Source organism: Acomys minous (genome assembly GCF_964271855.1).
Source record: "Acomys minous genome assembly, chromosome: 2".
Lineage (NCBI taxonomy): Eukaryota > Metazoa > Chordata > Mammalia > Rodentia > Muridae > Acomys > Acomys minous.
Window position 1 is genome coordinate 59,437,279 of NC_140484.1, and position 22,324 is coordinate 59,459,602.

Here is a 22,324-nt window from a genome sequence, read left to right on the forward strand (position 1 = left end):
CATGCCCTATGGGGCAGGTTAAGGCTGTCAAGCGGTAGTATAGGTCATGGCATGGGGCACTAAGCTCTGGAGGTCCAAAGAGGGACAGTTTTAAAAGGTCAGAATCTCAGGAGAACAACTTAAGTCCTAGGCTCTGGACAGGAAAGCAGAGGGCAAGGTGTGACAAGGACATAAGAGGGACAAGTAGTCTGTGGAACTCAGCTAGCCTGTTTCACCAAGAGATGGGTGGTTATGGAATGACCACCAACCTTCCTGTTGTATGCTTGGCTGTGCTGTCTTTGGTGGCCCTGGACCAAAAAGCAACCAGCCAGAGCATTAGTTGGTAATTAAGTTCATGCCTGTTTGATTTAATCTCAATACATGTAGGAAGGGGTCAAAAAGGTCACTCCCCGAGGACAGGACAAAATTAGGGACTACCCTACTTCCCACCCCCCAGGTACAGGGGCCACTGGGAGCAACAGCCCCACCCCTACCCCAGTGCCACAATATACACACTGCAGGGGCCCAGAGCTAACAAGGAGGATGAAAACAAGACACAAACACACAAATGACAAGGTAACACAAGACTCCTGGGGACAATGACAAAACACCTCTTGGACAAATGGAGGTTCTAAGTAACTACCTCCTGCCTTGAGGGCGAAGATAAAGGGAGTGGCTACCTTCTCAGCCAACAGGTCAGTTACACAAAATATGTTCAAACAGCCAAATCAACCAGAAAGCAAGACCCTTGTTACCTGGACTGGGATCATAGGAGGAGCTATTTGGGCTACCGACAGTCACAACTATGCCATATATAAAAGAAACATTTTTTTATTTTTATATTTTAAACAAAGAGAATGAGTTTACTTAAAAGGAGATCAGTTTACTGAAAGTATTTGACATTTTAAGGTCTCTGTATTGCAGGATCTCCTGCTTAAGCTTGGGGCTCTGCACTCATTTCTCTGCTTGGGACCCACTGAGGTGTCAGACACCCATTAGGCACAAATCCCAGGTGCTCCTAGGCAGTTGTGCCAACATAGCACCCATCCTGAAGAATGGATGAGGATAAGGGGTGAGTAACGACAGCCCTATGTGTGGCATTTCAGCCCAGACCTGCCACTCCCCAAACACACTCCAAGCCAGGCCATTGACATTCAGGGCACAGATCAGCTCACCCAGCCAAGCCCCCAAAGTGGCTTTTGCACTCAGTGTCACAAATCAGTCTGGCTGCCTTGGAACTGTGGAGGATTAGGACAAGTACCCAAACAACCAGGGGCATCAAGGCCACCCAGCCCCCTGCATCCCATGGAGGTCCTGGCCCATCCTGATGCTAATGCGCTTAAGTGGCTTAAGCTGCTTTCTGTGAATGGGCGAAGGCTCTGGGTGGGGGCAGGCAGGCAGAGGGCCATTGTGGCCATTGCAGGACAGTTCAGGAAATTCATGGTTGTGTCTCCTGGAAGGCATCTGCCCTCAACTGTTAAAAACCCCGCTTTATCTCACCAAGCTGGCAGCTCCTAAAGGATCAACATCTGAAGGTCCCCCAGCGCTGTGCAAGGGCCAGCCACCCGCCCCTCTCTCCCACACCCCTTCCCAGGGAACCTCCCCATTCACAGGTTGTAAAGGCTCCATCAGGACTGAGCAGGCAAAGCTGCCTTCTCTTGGCCTTTCAAACCCGGGAAGTCGTGACCACTCATGCAGAAAGCTGCCAGGCCCAGCCTTTCCGGCTCAACCTAAGGAAGGGATTTTACTCTTTTGAAAGGAGAAGAAATACCCCAAATGCTATTTTTAAAAAGCCATCTAAGATCCATTTTTACCACCAATGGCTGCATCACACAGCACTAGAAGGGGTGGGTGTTCTCAAAGGACTGTTTTGTCTCCTGGAGTATGCTGGGCTCACCATGTGCCAAGGAAGTTCACCTGCCATTCCTGGTTTCTTGCTTAGACAGCTACCAAAGCGCGATGCCTAGTCTGGCGTCCCCAAGCCCAGGACACTAATGACAGCGGCAGACAGCTGTTTTCTGTGCTATCAAACCACACAATTTTTACAGCTCATTAGATTTGCACAAAGCCACCCAGTAATCAGATGCCCTCATGTGAGTTCAGGCATTGGGCGAATCATCCCACGGACTAAATCTGTCCATTTCCACTCTACTCAGCTGTCACAAACACTCCTCACAGAGATCAAAACTCTATTAAGGGCAAACAGTCTGTTGGCGCTAATGGCAGACCAAGCCTTTCAGATGTAATGTTAAAGAGCCTGCTTAGAAAAGGGAAAAAATACCTGTACTTCCTTTTGTAAACTTTACCATCTGTCTGTCTGTCTACCTACCTACCTACCTAGTGAGAAGGGGGTCTCTCTATTACATAGCTCTGGCCTTGAACACACAGAGATCTGCCTGCCTTTGCCTCCCCCTGCAAAAAAAAAAATATTGAAGATGAAGCTGAATATCTCCTTCCTGCCACCAACTGTCTGAAGTGGATGATGAATGCAAGCTTCATGCATTCTATGAGAAGCACAAGGCCACAGAAGTAGCTGCTGATGCCCTGGGTGAAGAATGGAAGGAAGGGTTGTGTGGTCTGGATCAGTGGTGGGAATGACAAACAAGGTTTTCCCATGAAGCAAGGCATTTTGACCCATGACAGAGTGTGCCTGCTATTGAATAAGGAGCATTCTTGTTATAGACCAAGGAGAACTGGAGAGAGGAAGCACAAATCTGTTTGTGGAGTATTGTGGGTGCCAATGTGAGTGTTTTCAACTTGGTTATTGAAAAAAAAAAAAAAAAGGAGAGAAGGATGTTCCTGGACTGACATGCTACTGTGCCTCATCGGGTAGGACCTAAAAGAACTAGCAGAATCCAAAAGCTCTTTAATCTCTCTAAAGAAGATGATGTCTGCCAATATGTTGTCAAAAAGCCCTTAAACAAAGAAGGTAGGAAGCCCAGGACCAAAGCACGCAAGATTCAGCATCTTGTCACTCCCCACGTCCTGCAACACAAACATCGATGCATAGCTCTGAAGAAACAGTGTACAAAGAAAAACAAGGAGGATGCTGCAGAATACACTAAACTCTTGGCCAAGAGAATGAAGGAAGTCAAAGAAAAGTACCAGGAATAGATTGCTAAGAGACGTGGCTGTCCTCACTGAGAGCTTCTACTTCTAAGGCTGTGTCCAGCCAAAAATAAGCTTATAAAAGTAACAAATGATCATACCTTGAAAAAAAATATAATAATGACATTTATTTACTTGTGTGTGTATACATGCAAGTATGTACATGTCACCACATGCATGTGGAGACCAAAGAACAACTTGTATTTTCTACCATTTGTGTCCCTGGGATGGAACTCAGGTCATCACCCTCAGTGGCCAAGCACCCTTACTCACTGAGTCATCTCGCTCAGGTATCCCTGAGTCTAGACAGTGACAGCTGGCCTCCAACCTCAGAATAATCAGACTCTAGCCCTCACAAGGTCCTTCCCACACGTTTTCCTTATAGGGGCAGGGAGAGTGCAGCTATCCCACAAGGAGGTGGCTTCTCAGGTCCAGGACAAGCTTCACATGGTCTCTGGACACTTTAGAGTCTGCTTTGGTGACCTAGGGAGATTTTAAGCATGTTTACAAGTTCTGAAGATTTTTTTTTTAGACAAGGTTTCTCAGCCTTGGCTATCCTGGACTCACTTTGTAGACCAGGCTGGCCTCAAACTCACAGCAATCTGCCTGCCTCTGCCTCCCGAGTGCTGGGATTAAAGGCATGCACCACCACGCCTGGCTATAGATATTCTTGATAATGGTGGTTGAGGCACATTATTTGAAAACACATAAAGAGTTGTGTTTTTTTTTTTTTTTTAACTTTCTATCAGCAATGGAATCCGAGTAAGGCAGCACTAAGCTCAGTGTGAGGACATCCAGCTGGACTGTCCTCCAGCCATCCCCCAGCTACCGAGCTGTAGAACACAAAACAAGCCATGTTGCATCCTCTCTGCAGTCCCAAGCACACCTGCCTCCAAAGCCAATGACATTCTTTAAAAAGCGTATTGGTGCGTGCCTGGCAGCAGCTAAGAGTCTAGCCTCCATCGGAACTGCCTTCACTGGGCAGATTCCTCTCTGTACCTTGCATGGCATATGGTGGGCTCCACCAGGTTGGGTTTCCAAAGGATCTTGTAGCCCTGGGCTAGGCAGGTAGGGACTCCTCAGTCAAGCTTTCACCACCATCCTCTATTGGTCTCTGGTGCCAGGGCTACAGTGGGCACTGCGTCCATCAGTCACCTACACATGCCGCATGAGCCTCCCTGCTATATTGTGGGGTTGTTCAGGAAGCAAAGTGGTCCCTAGACCCTTGAAACTGGCTGAATGTCAGGCAAGTAATTAATGAGGCTTCTTGGAGGAATAAGAGGGGGTTAGAGCAAAGCAAATGGGGGTTCACTGCCTAAACAAAAGCAGGGCAGGGATGGACAGGAGTACAAAGGGAGGGGCCGCAGGCAGGAGCCTCTGGGAACTGCTGGACAGTAGTGTAGGAAGGGTGGTAGGTAGCTGAGAGACAGCACAGAAAGCAGATGCATCAGGATGAACTGAGAGGGCTGATGGGTAGAACATGGGCTAGACCACAGATGTGGGGCCCATCCCCCACCACTCACGAGAGGCCAGAACAGAAACCAGTATACGCAGCAGCTAGGACCCAGAGGCCTTTTTTGCTCCTCAGAGGCAGAGAAAATCCAAATGTCCCTCCAACTTGCCTAATTCATTCACTAAGGAGGTGCAGTCAGTTCATTTGTGCTAAAGTCACTCCTCAGAGGCGCATGGGCACCCTGCCTTTTGCCACTGCCCCATCCCTAAGGGCTGAGACATTCTTCAACCTCAGCCTCCACCTGCAGCTGGGACCATGCCCCGCTCTGTGGGTGCCCTTCTTGGGTTGCTAGGTGAGTAGCCGCAGAGAGAACTTGGGATTCTGGCCTTAGCATGCACCTCCAAGGCAGGAGTAGTTAATATCACATTGTGTGAGATCCTGCTAAGATCTCCCTATGGTGAGAAGCCAGCTCCGGGTCCTGGATGTCTACAGGAGCGCGAGGTATTCATCTGCACTCTAGCCATGCCTCTCTGTGTCAGGCTGCCAGCAGAAGTGATAACCAGTGCTGTGGAGGAAGCATCCGGACAAGAGTGCTGGGAGCAGGATTCCAGGCCCAGTGACGTCTGACCCCAGATTCTGACCTGGTGATAGCTTGCTTGCTTTATTTATTTATTTATTTTTGAATTGAAAATTTATACAATATATTCTGATCATTGTTTCCTCTCAGATCGTTTTTTCCTCCCTATCTACTCAATTCTATGTCTTTTTCCGCTCTCCCCCTCTCTCTCTATTTTTTTTTAGAAAACAAACAGGAAAATTTAAAAGACAAAATATCAGAATTAAAAAAACAACGAGAAAGAATAAGAAACACAAATACACATACATAAAACAAAGCCCATTAGAACACAAAATTAGAAACTATAATATACAAACAAATATAAATATACAAAAAATATACAAAAATTTATTTAATATACAAAATAAATTTATTTAATATACAAAAAATATAAATAATCGAACAAAGCAATATGAGACAAAACAAAAAACAACTATGAAAGCACCACTGGGTTTATTTTGTGTTGGTCATCTACTGCTGGGCATGTAGCCTCCCTTTAGTGTGGTTTACATAGTCAGTGAGTCCCCATTGGAGAGAGCTAGTTTTCCTTTGCAAGTGGTTGCCAGTTTGAGATTGTTTCTTAGTTAAGATGGGAGCTTGTGTCCGCTTTCCCTTCTCAGTGCTGAGACCCCATCTGGCTTGAAACTGTGCAGGTCCTGTACATGTTGACCATTAAAGGCTTTTGCTTGTTTATTTTGAGATAGGGTCTCTCTGCATAGCCCTGGCTGTCCTGGACTCATTTTGTAGACCAGGCTGGCCTCGAATACACAGCGATCCACCTGTCTCTGCCTCCCGAGCGCTGGGATTAAAAGTGTGTGCCACCACGCCCCATGATGGCTGTATTATGTTGGTTTGTAACTTAAACCAGGATATTTGCTGGTAGTCAGATGGATTAACCCCTCAGGATGGGTGCCTATGCCTTGGTGACATACAGGGTTGTCCTGGCATCTGTGCAGAGGGAGGAGGCATCTCAGGAATGCTGCCAGGCAGGCGAGGAACTCTGAAAAGACAAGAGGCTCCTCAGCTCAGGCTTAAGCCAACAAACCACACTGGTCAGCATCAGCACCTGCAGCACCCCCAGATATCTGGGAGGGAGAGTATAGCCAGCACAGCCTCCTCACCAGGCCTGCATCCCTCAGAATTTGTCCCAGGGGAGACATGGGCGGATTGGTGGACAGCTCTGGACCTTGCAAAGCCACCAGGCACTCCATTGTCCAGCCCAGGACTGTGCTCTGGGAGGGGTTGATGCTTCCATTGTCTAAGGTGGCCTGTCACTCACCAGTAACTGCACAAAGCGGTGGGGGCAAGGTTTAATCCTGACTTTAGTCAGCAGATGAAAACCGAGGCCAGATGTCCCCAGGCTGTTAAAAAAACCCAGAGCCTCCTGGCCTTGCTATTTTTTTTCTTTGCCCCAAGGGGGCTTGGGGGATAGGGGGTCAAAAGTTAATCACAAAGCAATGCCACCCCCTACCAGACATGAGGAGCAGCAAGGGGAGCTATTTCAGAGCAGGATAGGAGTTAAGCCACCCCAGGGGGATTAGACACCTCTCTGACCCCAAGTGGAACCTGAGCGGAACCAAACTCCATCTGCAGTACCCAGGAAACCAGGTGCTCCAACACATACTCCACGAGCAAAAAGAACCAAGGATTCCAGGCCTCTCTAATTGCAGATGTCGGCTGCTCTGCCAAACCAGCAAAGCTGCCAAGTGCAGAGTCAAGACCTGGTCAGGCTGCTTCTTAGACATGAGGACCACATAGGGAACAAGCAACTCCTCAGGATAAAACCACATTAAAACAAATCTCAAAGCAAGCCTAGCCCTTGAAGCTGTGACATCCCCTGTTCTTTTACCTCGCAGGACCCCTGTGAGTACTCTGCTGAGGCAGCATCCCCAGCCTGTGGGGGAGGGGGGAGGGGGGTCAGGACCTGGCCCCATTAGTACCTTGTGTTGAGACAGCTTGGACAGAGGGCAGGCAGCAGGGCAGCTGCAACTCCACCTCTGGGGAACCCATCTACCCAGCTGGCCACCAGGTGACCAAGACCTACAGCTTCTCCTAAGTGAAGCCTTGCTTGGCACTCCCACTTTATCTCCTACTCAGTCGCAGTCTGTGCCACTAAAAACCAGGCAGCTCTGGCTCCCACAATGGTGGGGACGTCCATTTGTTGGCAGCCTCAGGCTAGCTCCCTGAAATCCTTATCTAAGGTACTCTGGGATGGCCATACCAGAGGCTTCTCCATGGGTGAAGGTGTCAGATGGTGTCAGACTGACTGTGCACTGTATCCAGTAGAAGTCTGCACACGTAAATCAGCTGGCGGCCCCTCCCCTTGAAAATGGTGCTTGACTCATAGGCATGCAGAACGCCTGACTCTCACAGGCTTTGCATGTGCCTATGGATGATGAGGGAAGGAAGGAACGTGGGGATGTTGGAGGAAGGGGTGGGGGCTCTAGGTAGCATGCGGGATGCTTGCTCCTCACATAGGCCTCTCTGCTTGCTACGGGCAACAGCTGGTGGGTGGGCTTAGAGACACATCTTACCAATTTTTCATGCCCATCCTCCAAACATGACCCTGCTCCTGAGCCTTTATTCCTCTGACAACTTCATGCAAGAAAACATGCAGACTCTCTGATAGCGTGAAATCAGGAACAAAGGGCTGGGGACAAAGGGGTGAGGGGTGGCTGTGGCTGGCCAAATTTCAGCCACACACAGATGTTCCTAGGAATGTCTGAAAGCCGATGCTTTAAAAAGAAATGAGCCTTGAAACAATGTCTTCAGCAGTGAGGAGGAAGGCAGGTCCCAGCAGCATGCTATCAGATCTTGTCAGGGCCTGACCAACATTACAGGTTTTAGTGATGGGCTGTACTGGGACCTCACATCCATCTGAGCTGTGTGTCCTACACCACAGTCTGTTGTCTCTTGCCTAGAGGAACTTTGCTTTACAGCACTGTAGTTTACTGACATTTGAGCTACAGTCTCCAAGACTTCTAACAACAGTGGTGACGAATGACAGGGAAACTATATGTAGAAACTCTGGTTTGAGGCGCTGAGGGGGCCTCATTTCAGACCAAGAAGGGCAAGGCTGGGGATGAAGTCAGAATAGCTGTGCTGCTCTCCCTGTACTGTGAATGGGGCAGAAACTCTGAGGGAAGTTTGAGCTCCTGGGCAAAGTGCTCCCTTTGCAAGGTGCTGGCTAGAGCAGGGCCGGAAGACATGGGGACACAGAACTGCTGAGTGAGGCTCCCCTGACTCTGTCTACATGTGCCACCCTCAGCATCCACATCACAACTATGGCAGCTGTATCTCATCTCATTTACGCTCTAATCAATCAGTGCCACCATGCTGTGGGACCCTCACAGGAGGGCATGTGCAGGTGCTCCGTGCAACCGACCTGGGAACAGTCTTCTAGGCTGAGCTGTCCTGGGATCACCAGGCTTCCTAGTCTCTGCCTGCTCTGCAGGTGACTGTCAATCTCTCTGACCACACAGCCTCTGTGCAGGCAGCCACAGGGTCAGGAGACACAGCCAGCAGGGCACAGGTCACTAACAATGAAGGCTGTGCTTTCATTGTGGATCCCTTCTGGGTCTGATGGGCTTTGAACTTTCCTAGACAAGTAAATTCCTTTCTGGCTTAAATAACTGAAGCCCATGTGATGAACCTGCACTGGTCTAGGTAGCCAGACAGATAGCAGCTGGTGTGTGGCAAGAAACTGCTTGTGCCAAGGAGGCCCAGCCTGCATGTAAAGCCAGCACCTTGACAAGAGCATGTGAGCCTATGACAGGCTTTCATTGGAATGGTGGTCACAGACAGTGTAGAAGACACCCATCCTGGTTTGATCTTTCTTCTTCCCACCCAAGGTGTTTAGTTAAGTTCCTGTCAGGAAAATGTACAGAAGTAAAGCTCTATGAGTGACTTTCACTCAGTAGAGATGGCCGTAGGACAGAAAGGGGCTGATGGCAGCCAGCTGTCAGCCAGCCTGAGGCTCTCCTAAAGGAGGGGAGCACTCTCAGCAAGTACTCCCAGACATGCTGACAGTTCCACACAGAACTTGAAACATATCAAAGGACAATCCTTATCACTAAGCTCATACTTCGATGTCTCCAAGATGCAGAACTGACCCAGAGAACAACCACTAGAGAACCTAGACAGAGTTCTCTTGGGCTACTGAATGTTAATATAATTTGGGTTCTACTACATAAGATATTGTTAAAGTAACAGAACATTTTTCCTTAGAATATTTCCTTGGCAATACTAACTGAAAAGGCCTCATACTGCTGCTGCAGATGCAGGATGCTTAGACACTGGGACCCCACAAACCAGCCATCTCAGATCCAGAACACACTTGCCTCACCAATAAAATGGTGAAGTTCTAGGCTTAAATAGAGGTCACTCTGAAACAGGCACCAGGGATTTAAACATTAAACTGTGGTGGTCCTCACAGTCTGTCATAGCCCTAGGGATAGGCACTTGAATTTGAAAGCACAAACAAACATTGTCTAATCATTCCCTGACAACAGGCACCTATGGACATTATTTCAAAACCTTACCACGGAGTAGAAAATAAGGGTGATTGGCGAGTCACTCAACTGACGGTTCCAAGATGGAAACAAGTGATGTTAAAACTTGCATTCATCACATGAAAATAGTATCCTGACAGATTCCTTGACATGAACTGCACCCCAGTCAGAAGTCAGAATACATACAACATGTTCATCTTGACCATTGCTCTATGTGCTCTGTGGCAGAGATCAGAGTTCTAAATTCAGAGGACACCACATGGAGAAGTCACTGCCATCCTTATAGAGGCAAAAAGCCATCACCGAGCAGGCAAGGATAATACCACACTAGACTGTGTGATGACTAAATGGCACATATCAATAGTACTGAATTTCAAAGTTTGAACACGGGGGCGGGGGCACACTTCTGGATGCACAGCCCTTGCACACCCCCTTTTTCCTTGAAGTTGAGGTGAGAGTCAGTGGGTGCCTTGTCCCATAGGTAAGTTGTTTGTGGACAGGCTGTAGAAACTACAGATCTACATATCAATACCAGAGCCACTGCTGTGACTGTGATTGTGACAGTTCAGGCCCACAAGGCCGTATCTATGGCCTCTCGGGTGCCCAATAAGGCATAGCACATAAAACATCCTCACTGATCCCAAACCTGAGTCTTTCAGAGCACCTCAAATAACTCAACTGTGTTCCACCAGGTGGGGAGGCAACACAGGAGATGGCCTAACCTAATCAGGGAGCAGATCAGTGGCTGCAGCACTGTGGGTGGCTGACCAGTCTACCCTCAATGAAGCCAGCAGTTCAGGCTGACTCAGCAAAACGAGGGACAGGATTTTTACATGATTTCCTGAGCTTTTTGGAATGGGTTCTACCTGACACTGGAGGCCTGGGAGCAAAGCAGGCAGGCCCCATCCATCACCCCAGCTCATCTCCTTTGACTTCCCAAACAAATGAAATTCCAATAAAGAGCCGCTCCATTTTGGAGACCAGAAGCAGCTACAAATGATGGCAAAAGAAACACCTGCTGGCCTGGTATCACTTTAGGTCATGGGGCTGGGCACAAGGGCCCACTGTGCAAAGTTCAGGGCACACAAGTACATCAGCAGTGGATGCTATTTGGGGGAACTATCAGCATACACACAGGCCTCCTTCTCTGTCCTTCTCCTTGCTGGATACGGTCAGCTGTTCATCCAAAACAGAGCATCGTAAAGACCCTGTCATCTCTTCTCCCAAGATGGCTTGCCTTGCAGCAGCTGGACAAAGATGGACATGGCACTAAAATGCCTGAGTGACTTGCTCACCCACCCAAGCAGGCCAGAACCTAAAAGTATGGACACAAGCCGAGGGTCACATGTAGCAGGCACCCACACCCATGGCCCAGAAGTGTCTCACAAAACTGTATTGCCCTGTGGGTCACGCTCTGCCTTGGCTGGAGGTACACCTGCAGCGGGACTCCTTCAAGATGCCTCCAGGCTCACAAGGCTCAGAAGGATGTGAAGAAAGCAGAGCAGGGGCCCTCCGGGCTCTTAGAGCTAGGACAGGCGATGAACATGCAGCCAGACAATTCCTCAATCAGTGGGTCCAAAGATTTAGCTCCTCTAATAGGGTCTTGGGACAGAAAAACAGAGGAAACACTGGCTAATCAAAGTATGCAAATTCATCTTTGCAGAAGAAAATACTCTGAATATAAAATCCAAACTGTTGATATAATTTACAACAATAAAGCTGATGTTGTCAACCCTACGCAGAAATGGTCCAACTAGAGGTCTCCTTCTGAAGTCATTAAAAACACATCTAAGGGTTTTAATTAGGAATTCCGATGCTTTTTTTTTTTGGGTTTTTTGTTGTTGTTGTTGTTGTTGTTGTTGTTTTGTTTTTTGAGACAGGGTTTCTCTGTGTGGCCCTGGCTGTCCTGGGCTTGCTTTGTAGACCAGGCTGGCCTTGAACTCACAGCAATCCACCTGTCTCTGCCTCCTGAGTGCTGGGATTAAAGGCGTGCACCACCATGCCAAGTCATTTTTTTTTTTAAGCCCTCAAGTTGGGTGGTACTTTGTGTGCACCCTCTTTGAGGCCCAGGCTTCTTGGCACCTGAGTGCTCAGTCTCCCACAGGCAAAGGAGGAATGGATGTCCACTTGGACTTGGGGAGCCCTGGCTAGAGAGGAAGAAGGCTCCTAGGACTCACTGCAGCGGGGCTGACTTGAGTGTACAAAGTGTTGCAGGAACTGGTGAGAGCTGTGGTGCAGATCTGCATGCACTCTTGACTTAGGATACAACTCTGAGGGCTGCTAGCCAGGTGAGGCAGGCCCGGAAGGGCCCATGAGAACTCTACCAGGCTCTGACACAGCACTGCCCATCTCACATGAAGCCCAGGCTTAAATGCCCACTGTGTTTCTGTAACACAGGCAAAGCTCCACATTACAGCAGGCTGCCAAGGCTTGCCAGGCTAAGGCCAAGGCCAACCATCAAAAGGCTGAGGAACAGGACTTAATTTTGGCCAAGTCACATGGCTGTACACACACAGCAGGGTGCAATAGTGGCCACTGATACCCCTGTTCTCCGAGCCCCTGGAGATATCCTGATGGACACGTGGGCCCAAGCCTGTGCTCTCTTGCTATGGTCTGGAATACGCCCACACAACTTGTGGGCTGTGCACATAGGGGCACAGCAAAGTGTTCTAACAGGGACCTAATGACCACAGGCAGTCAGCACTTTGGCTGGACCCCACACAAAAATAGCCCACTGGCTACGGCCTGAGAGCCTGGGACTCTCAGAAGGGGTCCTGTAGAGTCATCCGAAGTAATGATCAGGTGCAACATTACCTCCTTGGCTGAATTATAGGGACTCCTGGATACCAGTAACATCTGGATACTAGGCAGGCTGACCTGGCTTGCTATTGCAATGGTCTTTATCACGCTGTGGGTTTGATACTGGGGATCCTTTGAAGTGCTCTCCATAGCAGGCACAGCAACAGTGATACCACATCAGTGCCACTCTGCACTGTGTCCCAGGAGTCCCTTTGGAAGGCATCTGCTGAGTTAGTGGTGCCTTCACTGGGCCCTGCTCTAAAACAGGCACAGCTGGCACCTGAGCATGTAGCTGTCAGTAACTGGCAACAAGATTTTGAAGACGACGACCAGCTTCCAAAAATGCATCTATCATCACCACTGATGGGAGGTGATGGACAGCAGGTGTGGTGAGCCCAGACCATGCAGAGACAGGCGCGGCTGGCACTGCTGTCACTCTGCGTCACCATGGCCAGCTGAACATCCCAGCTGCCAGTTGCCACTGTGCAAGGCATAAAACATACCCTCCAAGCAGTCCCAGCAGCAGGACTGTGCTGGAGGCTGCATTATTAATTAGAGTAATGGCGCGTGGTCCTGTTACACGGCAGGATAATCGTGTTTAATTTGTGTATGTTTTAATTATGGCTTAAGCGGTGCCAAATTTGATCACAGTATCATCTTTTCAGTTCTGCTCTGCAAGCATGTTTGCATTAATTTGCATTTGAAACATAAGAAGCTGCTCATCCTGGGGGGGGGGGGCAGTGCCTCACAGCGCTGCACACAGAGCCTCTTTCACAGGCCTGCCATCTCATCCCCACACTCCTCCCTCACTGCAAGTGACAAGCAGGTCTCTACTGTGTGCTCCAAGAGCTTCCAGAGCCTAGAGGCTGGTCCCTTCCTTGGAGGCACCCGAGAGCCCGAGCCCACCCTCCCTGCAGGATGAACAATGGCTTCATTTAATGTGTTTAATTTACTGAGATTGGGCTTAGCTCATTGGCCTTTCATTGTTTTGGAGATGGATTTAATTAACCTCTGATAAATCTTGCCAGCCAGTGTGATGGCGTGAGACCCCAAGGGGCAGGGCTATCAAATGGGCCCTAGTCCCTAAAAGACTGGGATCGCCTCGCCTGACCAGGATGATGGGAGAAGTGAGGGGGCCACATTCTGGGTGGGGGGACCCAGAGGCCTAAGAAAACTAAGCAAAAAGCCTGGGCTGTGCCAGACACTGAAAATCAACCTCCACTTCTGTTTTAGGAGGAAGCCACCTGCAGATGAGAACCCTGTGTGCTGGCATCTCAGACACCAGCTGCCCACACCCCGGGCGGGGACTGCTCTCCCCGAGGACACCTTTCTGCAGGGCGACCTGGGACTGAGCAGCACACCTTTCTCCTTATGACTGTCTGTCTGGGACTATTCTGACGTTTTACTCTTCTCACATTTTACCCTGCCTTTCAGAAACATGAAAGTCTCTTGGGGCGGTGGGGGGGGGGGGAGGTGACCTGCTGGAAACAAGGTTACAGAAATTCCTAAGAGCACTTGGGCTACCGCTGGCCTGCAGGTATGTGCACTGAGGCACCTGAGGCCTTGCCGGGAAGAATAAGCAGAAAGAAATGGGGAGAGGGAAGGACTGGCACCCTGGCCGTGTCTGCCATGTCTGAACTGGGTTTCAGTCAAAGGCTCACAGAAGCCATCATGGGCAGTGCTCCAGTAAACATGAAGCTGCACCGTCTAGATGCACAATTCCTGTGGGTCCTCAGGTGGTCCTAGGTGGGGTCAAGGCTTTACTTCTTTTCTTGGCAGAAGAGTCCATGTGGTAGAGTGAGACAGTAAACAGAACAGCGGGCCTGGGAGATGCAGTGGGGATAGGCCTCTCAAGGGGGTAAGTGGGACCATGTGCCACAGAATTTTTATATTAGGCTGGAATGGTAAAATCACAAGAGTACATGGTATTTAATCCTGGAGTTACAACCTTTGTGTCACTTTAAGGACTTAAAAAAAAAAAACCCTACACTAACAAAAAAATAAGTTGTTTCCCACATTTTTGATGGTTTGCTTTACTTACATAAGAAAATGTATTTAAAATGCCAAAGTAAGCTTTATTGGTTGAATGAACAGCAGCTTTAAAGTTTTAAAGCAGTTCTAAACCCCTCCAGGAATTAACGCACAAGTCTAAGATATATTCATTTATTTACTGAGCAAATAATCCATTTAAGAACTACTGATTCCCCCAACCCCACTCCTTCGCAAGCGTCAGGCTAATAGCAGGGTCAAGGGCTTTAGGCTTCTAAAGTGGAAAGGGCACACACCAGGATCAGCAATTGCAGGAGGAGCCATAGTCATCAGGCGGCACACCAGGACAGCAAGTGTCCAGTGCCAATGATCTCAGTGCCCTGTTGTGGGGGCTCACTGGGGAATAGGCTTCCTTGGGGGTGTTACAAGCCACCTAGGTGTCCCATCGCAGTGGTTTTGAGAAGGAAACTATACAGAGTGCTGTTCACAGAAGCCCAACAAAGCTCATTATGACCAGAGCACACCAATGCCAGTCGCCCTCATGTGAGGAAATGCAGGCCAAGAGTGTACAAAAGGAAAGCACCCTACAACAGATGACAAGTGGCTGCAATGGGCCCTCCTCAGGCAAGGTCCAGAGCCCATAGTGAGCACAGCATATAGAGCTCTGTTACTATGTCATCTAATACCTGGGGGTGGGTGGTACAAAGACAGCAGGTGTCTAAAAGAGACCTGACACTGTGGGTGCCTTGCTTGTGGCTGGAGATGCTTCTCCTCTGTTGGGTCCTTTCCTCGTGCTTGGAGAAACTGTCTGTCCCTGCTGTGAGAATCTGCACAGCAGACCACAGTGCTGGCCCTGCCTTGGGTGGCATAGTGCCACAGGTAGAGCACTGCAAAGAACAGCTGGGTTTCTGGCTGGAGAACCTGCATTGTGGACATCCCAGAACCGTGTTTCCAAGATGAGCAAAGACATTTTACTCATGCTGGAAGAAGCTGAATCCCAGTGGCGTGTGATAGCAAGCCCGTGGGGACATTTTCTCAAATACAAAGTCCTTGCATTTGTGCTAAAATTTCATCCAGGCCGGCCACAGTCTAGCTCAGCCACTTGGCTCTGTAAAGCCTGGGAAAAACGAAACTTGAAATCTGGCTCCTTGGCTGCCTGGAAGCTCGAGGCGATGCACCCTGGAAGGGATGGTGCAGGTAATGTAGCTGCATTAGTCAACAACGCCGCCTGCTCAGGCCCGAACGGGGACAATGTCCAGGGAAGGGGCCAGCAGGAGGTGGTCAGGGAGACTTCCAGTGAAGCAGGCGCTTCACTTAGGAAACTTAGAGAGCCCTCTCAGAAGCCACGCCCCTTGGAAAGCCTTTCTCCAAACTAGAATTAGAGGGCCGCGAGAGAACTGGGTGGTTTTGCAGGTGCATCCAGCTGCCAGCAGGTGACCTAGGGCCCGCCCTCCACGAGGCCAGTGCAGCTCAGGCAGTGCTCCAGATACAGCCAACACTCAACATATGGTCATAAAGGCCAACAGCCCTCTGACAGACCAGGAGGCAACACTGATTTGGATGGGTTCTGGGACCCTGACTACTCACAGAGGTAGCGGCACCCGTGAGGCACACAACCGTCCATACCTTGAGAAGGTGAGATCTCTGAGTCTCCACACTCCCTTCTCCAGTCCCCACCATGCTCTGACCCACAGCAGAAGAGAGGCAGCTGGAAGATAGGCTGTCCCCCCTCACACACCCCCGCACCCACTGCCCATGCTTTGGTGCCTGTTCCAGCCCCACCATCACTTGGCCTCCCTAGTAGCCCTGCCTCCAGCTCTGTAAAGTAGCAACACGGTTCTTGCTAGAAGCTAATTGGAAGTTATGTGGTCTCAGGGCACTTACTGGCTTTTGCAGGGGACACACAAATGCAGAATGCTTCATTTCTATGATAACTGAAGCTGCCCAACTCTGCCCAGGTGCCTAGGGAGGCAAAGGTCAGGCAGGGGAGTAATGGCCCTGGCAAGCTCCTTCCTGGCTTTGCACACAGGCCTACTGCATGTCCACTCGCCCACATGGCCACAGTGTCCTCCCACAGAAACACACCCTGAAGGACAGATTCAGAGAGTGCCCATTAGCCATTCTAAGTCAGTCCAGACTGGCTTTTTCTTATGGCCTGTGTTATACCCAGAAGGAAAAACTGACTGTGAAGAAGCTTCTTTGACCTTCCCCCAACCATAGGCAGCTCTGGGTCGACCAGCTCTGGCCTTCACTCTCACACTAGCCTCTCCGCTCCAAGTGGAGCCTCGAAGCAGGGAAACCACTGTGTGCAGCGAAACTGCTGGCCTCCAGCAGCAAGAGCGTGGAGGTCTGGGAAATGAGTCTTTCAGGCCTCCAGTCGCTACCGGAATGGAAGAGGGACCTTCAGTGAAGGCCCCGCCCTCCTGGGACACTCTGAACAGCTTCAGACACAGTGAGAGAGGTTTCCACGGGCAGATCTCACTCCCACTCTTTTCAGACTTCTGGCATGAGTGTGAGCATGGATGCTGAAAGGCCAGCAGGAGGGTGCAGGGTTCCAATATTCCCGTTAGGAGTTGTCTTGGAAGCTGCACAGGCTCCGCCCTGGGTGGGTGTTCCTTCCTCCTCCTTAGCTGGGTTATGACGCACTGCTACTTCACAGAAACTGAGGCGACAACCAGGGAGCAGGGAGCCTGTAGGGGTCTGAGCTAGGTCCTCTGTATATATGCTATGGTTGTGTAGCTTGGTGTTCTTGTGAGACTTCTAACAGTGGGAGAGTGTGTGTGTGTGTGTGTGTGTGTGTGTGTGTGTGTGTGTGTGTGTGTGTGTGTGTGTGTCTTCTGCCTGCTCTTGAGACCCTTTTCCTCCTACTTAGTTGCCTCAGCCTGCGTTGTTGAGGGTTTGTGCCTAGTTTTATTGTTATGCCGTGTTTGGTTGATATCCCTGGGAGGCCTGCTCTTTTGAAGAAATGGATTTGGGGGAGAAGAAAGGTGGGGGAAGGGACTGGAAAGAGTAGAGGGAGGGGAAACTGTGGTTACAATGTAATATATGAGAGGAATAAAAGGAAGAAAAAAAAATGCACAGCTGCCAGGAGCCACCGAGCTCCCAGGATCCCCCTTCCCACTACGCACTGAACACCTGGGGATGACAACTGTACCCAGTGAGTGTTCAGGAAAGCCGCCTGCACCCACTGGGCATCTAGAGACACCCTTTGCACTACAAGGTTCAAAAAGTATCCTGTGGGCCTGCCCTGATGAGGTGCCCTCAGCTTAATTAAACACAGAAGGATTTTAATAGCACATCACTCATTTCTATCAACCAAAGGGAGACACCTGCTCAGCTATGTCTTTAAAAAATAATTTTCTACCGAGAACGGAAGATTAATGTGTGACAATATTTGGAACCGAGACTACTAATGAGAAGACATTAATTTGAGGTACTGCATGACCTCATGCTGTTCTTACTGTAGCCCATGCACCTGAATTTCCTACTCTTGCCACGTGCTTTGACAGTCCCAGGCAGGGTGTGAAAGGTGAAAGGTCCCTCACTGTTCTACATTTCCGGTTTTGCTGCTACCACAGAAGCTGGTACATCTTGCTCACACATGAACCAGGAGAGGAAAGATGTGAGAAGCCAGGCACCGAGAAATCTGGCCCTTACACCAACACCACAGGACTTGCTTCCCTTGGCAGGATACCCTAGCCTCATGCTTTCCTTCCAACCCCAGTGGCCACATCACTTGTGTTGGGGCCAAAGTTTGCCAGCGGCAGTCACTGTAGAGGCTCCAGGACCTTGGCATCCAGCCTAGTGCTCCCGCTGTAGTCAGCACAGCTTTGGAGTTCCCCAAACTAAGGGAGCATTGATTAATTAAATCAAGTACAACAACCAGTTTCCTGGTGTTTGATGAGGGTTAAGTGGAGGAAACCCCAGTGGGAACCAGCCCAGAGCCCAAGGAGCCCCAGCGCGGCAGGTGTCAGAGTGACAGTACACAGTGGCTCCCCAGGCTATTTCCTATGAGGGACAGTGAGCCTGCAGGACACAGGGATGCCTAGTCTTAAGGCCAGTGATGGCTAAACAGACATCCCCTATCCACCCACCCCCAATCCCCTGCCATGGCAAGAATATTTCTCCATGAAGACTTTTCATGAAAAAGAAGAAGAAAAGAAAAACAAAACATAATCTATGAAAATGGTGACATGAAAGTAGCCTAAACAGACAGCATTTATCTGCCACTAATTTGTTTGTCTCAAGGAAACTCAATGGCCAAGCTGAGTAGGAAACCCATGTTCACGTACCTCTACAACAGACTTGGAATCCAGGCGGAAGTTGAAATCACCGAAGACAAAGTAGGAAACTTTCTCAAATCGCTGGTCAATGATTCTGGGAGGAGAAAAGGGAGACAGCAGTCACTGACGCAGCAATGCTGACCAGCCCAATGGGGCCTGGGACAGCTACTCCTCCTGGGACAGCTACTCCTCCATGCGCCCCAAATGCTTCCTGCTATAAGGACACTATGGTGATTGTTCCTTTCATTCCAAAATCTAGCACAAAGGCTCCCATCAGCACGATGCAACAAAACAGCACTTGACTGTTCTTGGCTGGCCAGGAGGCTGTGGAAATCAGAAGTGCAAATAGAGCTAGACAGACATTTGAATGAGGACAGCATTCAGAAGAAGCAGGCAAAAGTGATGGAGAGCTCGTCCTAGGGAAGAGGTAAGCTTCTGTCTGCATGTGGTTACATCCCACTCGGACACTCCCAAGTCACACACAGTGCGGGATGCCTGTAATAATACACTGACTAGCCAATAGACTTCTTCATGGATTCTCTACCAAGCACAATCACTTTATTAAGAATTTTTCCCACTGAGAGATACAAACACAGAAACATCTGGCAGAACAACACACAGCAGCTTCCCTTACAGAGGGGCTCGGGTCTCCCAAGCGCCACACTCGGCAGCAGCTCATCAACAACTCTCCTGCTCCCGAGGCAGGCTAAGTGCTTCTTATTTCAGATTTGAATGTGAAATGAGGGCCACTTACAGCACAGGATTCACTATCCAGACACCAGTAGGACAAAATGTGCCTTCTGTGCAGAGGCAGAGGACATCCCGTACTTACTGCACAATCCACTGGCCACCCCAGCCTTCTCCATGCTACCTGCTGTGATAAAGTCCAAGGTAGAAAAAGGGATAGGCTCATGTCTAAAATAAAGTAAAATAAAATAAACTTGATGGGCTGGAAAAATGGCTCGCTGGGTAAAGGGGCTTGTTGTACAAGCATCAAGACCTGAGTTTGAATCCCCCAGCATCCTCTTAAAAAGGCAGATGTGGCTGTGTGCTTATAATCCCATCACCTAGGTTGAGAAGGAGAGGGTGAAGATAGGTGGACAGACCCTGAGAGCTGGCTCCATAGCCGGCCAGCCAAAGCTAACTGGCCAACCTCTAGGCCAGCGAGACTTCGTCTCAAAAATGCAGACCATCAGAAGAAGGCACTCCACGCACTCCATACCTTGCTCTGCCTGCCACATGTGTGCTCATACTCACATCCATGTACCACACAAATACATGAAACTCGTAACACAGGTGCAACAGAAGAAGAGGAGGAGGAGGAATGGAGAGGAGAAAGAAGGGGAGGAAGAAGAGGAAAAGGGAAAAAGAGGAGAAAGATGGGGTGGGGGGTAGACAGTTGATTATTAGGCAGCAGACTCTGTGTCTAGTGCCCACCAGGAAGCCCAGTGTGTCACACTGTGTGTGGCCTGGCTATTGTACCCTGTTATAGGTGTTTTGCTGTCAGCAGCAATGAGTACCAACTGGGAGTGTAGCCTTAGAGGACGGGGGTCCCTAGAGCGGAACTCAGGTTGCAATAGCTGCTACAGGCCCAGGAACCCTGGAAAGTAGCAGCCAATGAAGCCCTTGTTCATCAGGAAGGCCCATTTGCTGTGTGGAACTCTATGGCTCGCTGCTGCTACACTGGTTTGCGGTGAAAGTGTGAATGAAGGGTATCCAAACCCTGGGTTGGCAGAATGAAGTCACTGGGAAGAAGCGAGGTGCCCTGGTGAGGAAGGTGGGGAGTTCTGTGCTGCCAAGGCTGCTGAGAGGCGGGAGAACTCTGCCCACTGGCGCAGGCTGGGATGAAGTCTTCTCTGTGGGAACTGGAATCTGATCTTTTGTTTTTACATCTGTGGGTCCCTGTGTTCGGCTGTGGCTGTGGGCTTCCCTCGTGGGCTCTTGCTGCTCCTTCCATTCCACTGCTGCAGCTGGAACAGCTGCCCTTCTGATGCTGTGTCCTTCCCAGTGCAAGGTGGGACAATCTGCAAGGTACCGTTTCCCTTCTAACTTTCCTACGAAGCTGACTGCTCTGTCCTTAAACACCCCACCAACTTCCTACAGCAGCTACCTCACATCACAGCACTTGGGTCAGCACGGGTCTTCTTTGAGAGTACCTACTGTTTTCCATAGATTTTAAAATAAACATCTATTCCTATATATCTTTGATTCATAGGACTTTTTATAAAGAAGCTTTATTGACATTCTTTACAAGATTCCTCTAGTCTTTTTACATTCCTCTTACTGTAAAATTTGCTGTATCCTCTGGCCAAATTCCAGGAAAAGTCTTGTCTTCCATCTAATTGGAATTGTGTTTACTTTAAGTATTAATCTACAGAGAAGGTGCATATCTTAACAACAATGGAGATGGCCAACAACTTCATCTACTTTTTAAAAGTTTAGTGTTAGCCGGGCACAGTGGCACACACTTATAATCCCAGCACTCTGGGAGGCAGAGGCAGGAGGGATCTCTGTGAGTTCGAGGCCAGCCTGGTCTACAAAACAAGTTCAGGACAGCCAAGGCTACACAGAAAAACCCTGTCTCAAAACAAAACAAAGTTCACTGTTTCTGTGAGGGACCACATGAGGAGTGTAGCCCGTTCACAGCAGGGAGGCTTGAGTGTGGCTGAGCCACAGGCTGTGCTCAGCTTTGCCCTTCTTCCTCCTGCTTATCCAGCGGTGCCAGAGCTGCTGGAGCGGGACCCATCCTGACAGCACTCTGTCTGTGTCTCAGCGGGAATATACCTGAATCACTTTTAGAAACTGTTCTTTTCTTTTTTCTTTTTTTAAAAATACAATATACTCTGATAACTGGTTTTTTGTTTGGTTGGATTTTCTTTTTTTGTCATACAATATATTCCCTCAGATCCCACCTCTCCATCCACATGACTGCAAGGCCTTTCCTCTCTCTTTAGAAAGTAAACAGGCAAACAAACAAACAAACAAATAGAATTTAAAAAGCAAACAAAGAAAACACACATACACAAAACCCATAAAAACACAAAATCAGAAACCATAACATTTGAGCAAAAGACCAGTAACACAAAAAACAAAACAACAACAAAAACAAACAAAATAATATGAGGCAAAAGTCTACAAAACTACCATTGAGTTTGTTTTGTGTTGGTCATCCGCTGCTGGGCATGGGGTCTACTCTTAAATGTGGTTAATATGTCCAGGGAGACTCCATTGGAGAAAACGAATTTTTCCTTTTCAGGTGGGTCTTAATTGGAACTAGTGTCTAGATTAGGGATGGGACATTGTGACCACGTGCCCCCATTCGGCACTGAGACCCTGACTGGCTTGAACCTGTGTATGCTTCCATAGGCTCCGTGAGTTCCTATGTGGATGAGTCTTGTATCTGGAAGACACTGTTTCTTTGTAATATCTTTAAAGGAAAATGGAAACTATTGCAGACAACCTGCGTTACATTTGGAAGGCTGCTGCCCATCGAGCTCCAGGCCCGCAGGCTTCAAGGCTGGCTAACTTGAGAATTTGAGGTCCAGGGGCTTGACACTGAAGCCCCTGGGAAAGGAAGCAGTCTGAA

At 49.2% G+C, this 22,324-nt stretch overlaps 2 protein-coding genes and 1 pseudogene across 4 annotated transcripts in view; 1 reads left to right on the forward strand and 2 right to left on the reverse strand.

Moving 5' to 3' along the window:
• Positions 1 to 3,371, reverse strand: part of ADGRA1 (adhesion G protein-coupled receptor A1) — a 319,025-nt gene extending 315,654 nt beyond the window's left edge. Inside the window, exon 1 of the mRNA XM_084766821.1 lies at positions 3,357 to 3,371. The gene's annotated coding sequence lies outside the window, so the exon portion shown is untranslated. The remainder of the gene's footprint in view (positions 1 to 3,356) is intronic.
• INPP5A (inositol polyphosphate-5-phosphatase A) overlaps positions 1 to 22,324 on the reverse strand; it is a 192,902-nt gene that overhangs the window by 22,242 nt on the left and 148,336 nt on the right. For both annotated transcript variants that reach the window (XM_084766895.1, XM_084766896.1), the window contains exon 9: positions 18,748 to 18,832. In XM_084766895.1, the coding sequence (XP_084623021.1) occupies positions 18,748 to 18,832 (85 nt within the window). The remainder of the gene's footprint in view (positions 1 to 18,747; positions 18,833 to 22,324) is intronic.
• Positions 565 to 13,893, forward strand: LOC311588866 (small ribosomal subunit protein eS6-like; annotated as a pseudogene). The gene has a single exon. The product of its transcript is annotated as a small ribosomal subunit protein eS6-like (transcript).